At 36.6% G+C, this 9,372-nt stretch overlaps 1 protein-coding gene across 1 annotated transcript; it reads right to left on the bottom strand.

The window, feature by feature from the left end:
* Positions 1–3,436: 3,436 nt before the first annotated feature.
* Positions 3,437–8,088, bottom strand: KCNRG (potassium channel regulator). Its single transcript, XM_021689451.1, has 2 exons — positions 7,508–8,088; positions 3,437–3,677 (listed from the first exon to the last, which is right to left on the bottom strand). The coding sequence occupies exons 1-2, from the start codon at positions 8,086–8,088 to the stop codon at positions 3,437–3,439; spliced, it is 822 nt and encodes a 273-aa protein (XP_021545126.1).
* Between the last annotated feature and the right edge of the window lie 1,284 nt (positions 8,089–9,372).

Below are 9,372 nucleotides of genomic sequence, written 5' to 3'. Positions count from 1 at the left end.
TTGTGATGATTCATATTTATATATATGAGATGGATTGATAGGTGCATATGATTTGATAGAAGGTTTTCAGAGTGGTTTGCCCAAGACAAGCTTCTGGCATTATTTTCTTATAATTTCTTATAATAACACTGACAAATCACTTCAGTCAAGAAGTTAAGAGTTAAGTGATACCCATATGAAAATGTTAAAGTTTTTTTTTTTTTTTCTAAAGCAGGCAAGAGTTTTTAATTTGCCTGTGGTGCATCTAATATATCCCTGTTTTCTTCAAACTACATTTGCCTGCCCCCCTTTCTAAAACAAGACTTTATTTTTTGCATATCTTGATATCCCAGTGACAGTGTCCCACTCTATTTTAGAGTAAACACAAAAGGCTTACTGAGATGATCTTGACAGATGTGTCTCCAGATGCAATAATCTCTAAACTATTTACTAAAATAAGAAACTGAATCTACTCTGAAAGTACACTTTCCCTAATGAATAATATATTTTTTAAATTGGAATATTCTATCTCCTTCTAAAAACCTCTGCATTGTGAACTCATAACTTTTGAGAAACTAATACTTGTTATTCTGATTAAACCCATTGTCAATGTTATGAATTGTTTTTGTGAAAAAACTCTAGAAAGGAAGGCATTGTTTGTTCCTTGCAGTATATCTGATGTCTAAAATAGTATTTGGCACACAGTAGATGTCAATAAATATTTACTGAGTGAATGAATGAATGTCATATATATTATGTTTCCATGGGTAATATATTTCTATTAACACATTAAAAAGAATATTTTATTTCTCAAGTCAAAGTAGTTTTGTGCAAGTATGAATGACTGAGAACATATTAACATTAATTTATTTTAAAGATTTATTTGAGAGAGAAAGAGTGAGTGACAGCACAAGCAGGGGAAGCAACAGACAGAGGGAGAAGCAGGCTCCCCGCTGAGCAAGGAGCCCAATGCGGGACTCAATCCCAGCACCCTGGGATCATGACCTGAGCCGAAGACAGATGCTTAACCAACTGAGCCACCCAGGCATCCCCTAACAGTAGTTTAAACATTTCCTGTCTTATTATTTGCCAACCTGTTACAGTATTTTTTTTTAATTTTTTTTTTTGAAGATTTTATTTATTTATTTGACAGAGACAGACACAGCGAGAGAGGGAACACAAGCAGGGGGAGTGGGAGAGGGAGAAGCAGGCTTCCCGCTGAGCAGGGAGCCCGATGCGGGGCTCGATCCCAGGACCCTGGGATCATGACCTGAGCCGAAGGCAGAGGCTTAACGACTGAGCCACCCAGGTGCCCCAACAATATTTTTTGTTTCAGTATTTTTTAACCAGTTACCAGTTTTTTAATAATCTTATCAGCAAAGCTCTATACAGAATTAAACAGTGCTGCATATGTAACTATGGCAACTATATCCAGCTAGTTAAATCACAAAATGTCAAAAACTTACCAGAATAGAAATATTGTGCCCTAGAATATGGTGCTAGCAAGGGAACCAAACACATCATCCCCAGAATTAAGATGACACACTAAAACAACTAAACTGGCTTTTTTGCAGAAAAGAGGGGATAAGTGCCACCAAAACAAAATACTTATTCATAGGGCTTTTTCTCTTATTGGAGTCATTATTTTCAACTGCTAACCTTGACATTACTAATCTTTAAGTATTTTGCACTTACATTATACATAACCTGTTGAGATACTGTTAGGAAATTTTAAAAATATTTATTTCTTCTCTACAACCTAGTGCACAAATCTATAATTGGTAAATATTTATGGAATGTAAATTCTTTACTAAGTGGAGGGCTTTCACAGGAAAAGTAGTAGATTAACATTTGTATCAATATAAGATAATAGTCCATACTATGCCATTACAGTCCTCCTAAAATCCCTTCCCACCCCTCCCCCCACACACACATACAGTCTTTCAGGTGTATCTTCTTCCTTTCTTTTTTTTTAAATAGATAATATATCTACATGATCTGGTGAAAGTAAATCTTCCTTCCACACCAAACCCCACTCACCCTGTTCCCTTCTACACAGGTGACCCGTATCTTTGCTGAAAATTCTATGTGTGTTTAAGAAAATGAGTATGTTTCCACAACTGGAAACTATACACACATACACACATATATAATGGAAATATATTTTCCCACTTTATACATTGTTCTGCACCTTGCTTTTTTTCCACTTTCAAATATTTGACAATCTTTCCTTAGTTTGTAAACTGTTGCCCTATTCTTCTTTAAGGGCTGCATAGTATTTCATTGTGTGAACCATAATTTACCCATTCCCTATTGATGAACTTTGAGTTTATTTCTAATCTTTTGCTGTTAGATGATGTACTTTCTCTCTTGAATATGAGCTCTTTGAGAATAAGAATTTTTGTCTTACTCATTTTTTAATCCTGCAAACCAGTATGGTGTCTAACAAATGTTTAACATATGTCTTTGAATGAATTAATTGTACTTTTTAAAAAGGTACTCAACTGCTTCCATGCAGGTTTTTAACCCTGCTGTGTGTTTGGTGCTCTTTGACTTAATGTTTCCTTTTCTAGATGTTTATTCTGGTGTTCAAAATGACACATATATATGAGGAATTCCTAAAAGAGGAATCACTAAGCCATAGTATATGTATATTTTAAATGTTAGGAGAGGTTATTCAGAAGCTTTTCACCAAATGTAGGTGCTAATTAGTAACAGTTATCCTCTCACCAAATGTTTAGTAGTGCTTTCCACATAGTAGTGTTAAAACCGTTGAGTGGATTGAGCTCACATTCAAGTGAAAAAAGTTTGTTTTTATGATGGCATATAAGTCTATACAGAGGAAAGGGCTGATTAATATGCCTGGGAAAAGAGGAAAACAAGGCCTCACCCTCACAGAAGAGGTACAATTCAAAGTAGGCCACCAATCTTCTTTTTCTTCAACATCATCATCGCCATCACGAACAGTTATTGGTGTCTACTATGTGCCAGACAGTGTGTTGAGTACTTTATATTATCTCCTTTTATTTTCACATATCCTATAAAGAGATACATTATCCCCATTTGATAGATGAAGAAGTTGAGGCACAGAGAGCTTAAATGACTTGCCCAAGTCATATAAGTAGTAACTGATTAAGTTGGGATACGAAATCAAGCAGTCTGATTCCAGAACCCATTCTTGAGAGCTGTGTAAGTGTTCATGAAGAAAAGAAAGGGAAAGAGGCATTGAAGGTAGAAGGAACATGTGCCAAAGCACCAAGTGCACAGTGTTATTTAGAGAGCAGGAAGCAGTTAGTGTGGTTTAAGCACCGCTGAGGTATGGTTGCCAGAGACGGCATACTAGGAGACAAGGCCAGAAGTTGAAATGAGTACATATATGACTAACATACATGCCATAAATATGGAATTTCCACAAGAAAATGGCAATTTCTCTTTACTCTAAAAGGGAACAGGAACCTCATTTCTTTTTCTGAGATTGCTCTGACATGATGGTAGTCTCTGGTTTCAGTGTTTTGTTCATGGTGAGAGCTTCAGGCTTTTTTATCCTTTCAAAGCTATAGCATTCACTTTTGTCTTCAGAGAATAGTGTTCTAGCGCTGACTAGGTGGAAGCCTTCCGTTAATAAAGTGTCGATTAGTATCCCGAGGACATTAGTTCCGTTGGCCAGTTTTCGGTTATCAGGTTTTATAGAAACATACCTAGGACACACAACAGATGTTTGATTATAAAGCATCCCTTTAATAACTAGCAAAACGAAACACATCAATTTGACTTATAATCTCAAATAAAGGCATCATACCATTTTTGATCAGATTTTTTTGAGACTTCATTTATAGATCCAAATTAGTAATTTCAGAGTATTGAAAATAAAGACCTTCCTGTGATCTCCAAAGTCACTTAAATCCACATTTAGGAATATAACCAACACTGATGAATTTTCATTGAGAAATTATTTTCTGGAGCAAACAATTTGATTAAACAAATTAGCTTAACTTTTTATATAATTTAACAATTTCTAATTTTTGTATTCAATTGACTAAATATTATTTTAATCAGCTTAATTAAATGAATTGACAATCATTTTAATGAATATTTTATACATTTAGTTTCCCCTCCTAGATCTAATTCTACCCATTATTAGCACTGACATTACAAATTTTTTCTTATTTCTATCAAATACATTTTTTCAGGTACAATTTTGCAGATTAAAAATGTCAAGATTTTATTGTCAATTTTTACTCAATAACTATCCATTGTTAAAGAGTAAAGCACGGGGTCAAAAGGCCTCTGGAGTAAAAATGACAAAACTTTGTATTTCCTAGGAGATTCTATAGAACCAATACACATAGTTCAAGAAAAAAGCCAACCTGAATTCTTCAGATTGGCTGTATGTTAGTTTTAATAATGTCAACATAACATGTCCACATAGATATAGCTATATTACCCCTTTAAATACCATCAAGGATATTTTTATGTCTTTGAGTCCTCTCACCATTTGTTTATGAGATGTGAAGAAAAGACTAACTTACTTCCACAAAGCAACCTAAATTCTCTGTAGTTTTATGGCATAAAAAAAGCCTTTACGACATCCTTTGCCTCCTTTTAACTATGATTAAAATAGAGTGGTTAATTGGGGAGCCTGGGTGGCTCAGTCATTAAGCGTCTGCCTTCGGCTCAGGTCATGATCCCAGGGTCCTGGGATCGAGCCCCACATCGGGCTCCCTGCTCGGCGGGAAGCCTGCTTCTCCCTCTCCCACTCCCCCTGCTTGTGTTCCCTCTCTTGCTGTGTCTCTCTGTCAAATAAATAAATAAAATCTTAAAAAAAAAATAAAAAATAAGAAAAATAGAGTGGTTATTTTAGCTCATGTTTAGAAATTAATTCTAGGCAAAGAAAATACTGTAAGATTTATAGAAGTACAAAGTACATGTCAAAAAATGTTTATTATGTTTGATACAGCAAATTTTTCACATTAGGAGATCATTCCATCTAGTCCCAAACCCCAGATCTTGATTGTGTAGCCTAGAAACATTTATTAAAGAGAAGAAAATTATAGCACATCTCACATTAAGACACAAACACTTGTAAGAAATCACTGAGCAATAGTACTTGATTCCTTAGGAGGTCAAATTAAGAAATGAAAGATTTTAAGGCAGAAGGAAAGGGTAGAAGAATGCATTGAGAAATAGAAAATCAAATCTTATTTTAAAAAAAGGCAACTACACTTTTCCATTTGATCCAATTTAAAAAGGAAAGGTCGGATAGAATAAAGGCTATCAAAGAGACTCTAGAATCCTATGACCATAACTTGAGCTTGATAATGTGGTATCATATGAATGACCTTCTGCAAGATGCAAGCCAAGTATTTCACATACTGTGAACTTGAGAGATAGTAACTGAGCAAACTGCTAGGTTAACAAGATCTTAGAATGGTGAATCATATTAATGGAACATACTGAACAGCTGGATGATACGCCAGACTCTTAGGAGCCATCCAGGCTTACTCCTCCACTTCCCACCTTCAAAAAACATCTGAATGGATGATTCAGAACAGGGAGTGAGCAAGAAATAAAAATGATGGCTAGCCAGGCAGTTATGTACCTAAGGTGGGCCTTTCAGGGCCAGAGTTTTCATACAGTCACCCAAAATCCCAATAATGTCCCCTTACTCAGGTTATCCATCTCTACTTTGAAATTGGCATGATAGAAAAAAATCATAAACACTTATAGGATGGAAAAAAATTCTGAACTTCCAGCAAATGAATACTATTTGGTGATGAAAAAATTTAATTATTAAAATAGCTTCTGGTTTTGGAATTATCTATATTGGAAGTTTAAATATAATGCCATTCTTACATTAAGATGAAAAAAATTTGTACTATTTCTAAAAAACAAACACTTAGCAAAGGTAAAAACACTTGGCACTGTACATACAAGAATATTCCAACCTTAGTTTTTAATCTTGTTTCTCAGCATATTTTTTTCAATTATTTTCTCCACATGCATAGATTTTAAAGTGTTTAGTATTTCCAGGATCTTTTTACCTTGCATGTTTCTTCTTAAAATTAATTATACCATTTTTCCTGGGGTTTCTATCTTTTTTTTAAAGGGATCCTCAAAGATCTTTTTTTTTTTTTTAAGAATTTATTTATTTATTTGATAGAGAGAGAACACAAGCTCGGGGAGTGGGAGAGGGAGAAGCACGCTCCCCACTGAGCAGAGAGCCTGATGCGGGGCTTAATCCCAGGACCCTGGGATCATGACCTGAGCCAAAGGCAGTCGCTGAACAACTGAGCCACCCAGGCACCCCGATCCTCAAAGATCTTAATCATTAAATCAAATTTTTTAAAAAAAACTGAATAGTTTTCCCTTCTGAATTATTCATGTTAGTGCCCCACCAGTGAAAAGAAAGGTGTACACAGAGATATCTTAAAACACTTTGAGATAAAAATAGGGTCTTAAGTTCTCTTCACAATCAGCCTATTAATTTAACTGGCTCCCTTTTCCCAAAGTGACATTTCAACCTTTTTTGGGAGGACAGGGAATTATTAAGTGTAGAAACTGAAGAACTGTCATACTGCCCAGTGTTCTTCAGTTGGTAAGTAAAACAAAGGGGTGTGTTGTCGGAGAGGCAAACATTGATAGTTCCTGATGGCGACTGCTGAAGTCAAGAAAATATCCCAAACTATGTCTACTTTTTCTCCCCCCCCGCAAAAAAAAAAAATTTTAAATAGTATCAGTAAAGAACATATGCAGACTACTTTTTTTTCCTCCTGAAAATTAAAGCCAGCTTTCACAGTTAGTAAAATAATGGTGGGACAGCATTAAGAGATTTTTAAGGAGAAAAAAAAAGTGTCCCTGACAGTAGAGTAGAAATCAGCCTTAGTGTTCAGCCAAGAACAACAGGGGGAGAAAGTGAATAATTGACTCAGGAGCAACTATCCTTAACATACTGACAGCCTATCCCAATATTTTGAGTTGTCTAAGAATGCCAAAGATGTAATAGGATACCAAATTTGCTATGGGATATATCTGGCTTAATGGTGTTTAAAAATAAAGTGAGATGGAGGAAAATCAGTAGTCAAATCATAAGGACTAAAAGAACAAATATACGTAGAGTGTAAGGAAATCAGGAGAAACTACTGAGACTTTACCATATGCCAGCCACTAAAAGAATCTCTTGGGGGAAAGAAAGGTGTTGTCTCAGTCGTAGGCCAAATTCACTAGCAATGGAACATAATCTATAAAATTATTTCCTCTTACAACTTGAATGACCATAGTTCCAATTTTCCCTGGACAGTCTTGGTTTATTCCCACTGTCCCACATAATAACAATACCTTCTTTCACTCTGAAAAATAGCCCAGTTTGGACAATAATTATCTGATCATTCTACTCAACTCTACTTATTACCCCCAAAACATGTGAGTAATAATTTTTTCCAAGAAAAGTTTCAGCCATGAGAAAATTCCAGTTTTGAGGGGAAACATCAGGAACTGATATAGAAGAAAGATGCTTCAAAGTACAAAATACCTGACTCCAATCTGGTTATCAGCGGTGCTGTCAGAGCCACACTGGAAAACCAGGTCATGGTAAGAAGGTCTTTGTGGAGGCAGTGGAAGTAAGGTCATCTGCGGAGGGAAAGAGTTACTACTCCAGGTCAGTGCTGAAGGTTGCTCTATAAACACTGTAATCCTCCCAGTTAGCATCTCAATTGTTTTGCTGCAAGAGCCAAACACCCTGAAAAAAGCTTGAGTGTTTCGGCTTAGGAAATGCACTTCCACAAGAGCAGGTCTTGGCTGTAGCAGGTGTTCTTGGTTTAAGAGATCAACCAGAGGATCCAGTTCATAGAAAAGAGCCTCTCTCTGAAGCCTAAGATGGTCTGAAAAGTCGGTGGGTAATAAAAGCTGGTGAGTTCTCAAAAAATCTAAGATGAAACTAAATAGAACACCATCTCTGTCCACAAAAATCTGGCCACCAATCATCTTGAATTCTTGGTCTCTGCCATCTATCATTCGTGTCAACCGAGAAGCAGGAAACTGCTTTATGGTAGAAAACCTTGTTGTGAATATCTTCCCTCCCACATTCAAAGTGACCAGTTCCTGACTACTCATTCTTTTCTTGCTTCAAACTAGAAGCTACAGACTTAGAAACTTGTAAATCAAACTCTAGCCATAAATGTTGCTAGTTATATATGATTAAGAAATGGAGGGGAGGGGAAAATAACAAAAAACAGAGACCTAGATTCCCTCCTAACTACTGTAAAGCAAATAGTGTATCCATAGCTGTGTTTGCAAATTTGAGTTGCTTGGGAACTTGCAGTATACAAAATGAAAAAGGAACAGATGAGGAACTGAATTATTTAAGAAAAACTGCCAATATTTCTAAGGATAGATGTCAAGTAGATCCCTCTCCTGTATTCCATTAAAATATATATATATATCCATGAAAACTTATTGTAAATCTGTAATTTTTTTTTTAAGATTTTTTTTTTAATTCATTTGAGACACAGAGATACAGAGAGAGAGAGAGAGCATGAGCAGGGGGAGAGGCAGAGGGAGAGGGAGAAGCAGGCTCCCCGCCGAGCCAGGAGCCCGATGCGGGGCTTGATCCCAGGACCCCAGGATCATGACCTGAGCTGAAGGCAGACGCTTAACCATCTGAGCCACCCAGGCACCCCATAAATCTCTATTTTAAAAAAAGTACTGGAAGGGGTGCCTGGGTGGCTCAGTCGGTTAAGCGTCTGCCTTCAGCTCAGGTCATGATCCAGGGGTCCTGGGATCAAGCCCCACATTGGGCTGTCTGCTCAGTGGGGAGTCTGTGTCTCCTTCTCTCTCTGCCCCTCCCCCTGCTCATGCTCTTTCTCTCTTGCTCCCTCTTTCTCAAATAAATAATCTTTAAAAAAAGATTTAAAGATTTTTAAAAAGATTTTTAAAATCTTTAAAAAAAATAGTGGGAGCAGAAAAGCATTCCCCTTTCCCCAGACCTATCTACAATGAGTTGTCATGGCAGAAGTTAAGATTTACAGAGGAACATTATCATAATTTATGAACCCTTTAGCAATTTAGTGGCTAAATCATGAATTGTCAGTTATGGATGAGGCAGCCATTACCTCAGCTAGCAGCTTAATTTGACTCTTATTCCCATAGCTGGATTCTTCTGTTCTTTAAATTTAGTTGCTTCCTCTCAACCAAATTAAAGGACAGGGTAAAGACACTCTGGGCTTTCCAAGGAATGTCTTGTTCCATGACAGAAATAAGGGACTAGAGAGCAGTTCTAACATGAGATCACTTCTTGTTTTCATCTGGATTCTAAGCAAGTATTTTTAATCTGTGGGAGGTAGGGGGCACCTGGGTGGCTCAGTCCATTAAGTGTCTGCTTTCGGCTCAGGTCATGAT

Source organism: Neomonachus schauinslandi, chromosome 3 (assembly GCF_002201575.2).
Source record: "Neomonachus schauinslandi chromosome 3, ASM220157v2, whole genome shotgun sequence".
Taxonomy (NCBI): Eukaryota; Metazoa; Chordata; class Mammalia; order Carnivora; family Phocidae; genus Neomonachus; species Neomonachus schauinslandi.
Note: the sequence above shows the minus strand (reverse complement) of the source record. Positions and strands in the feature narration are given on the sequence as shown.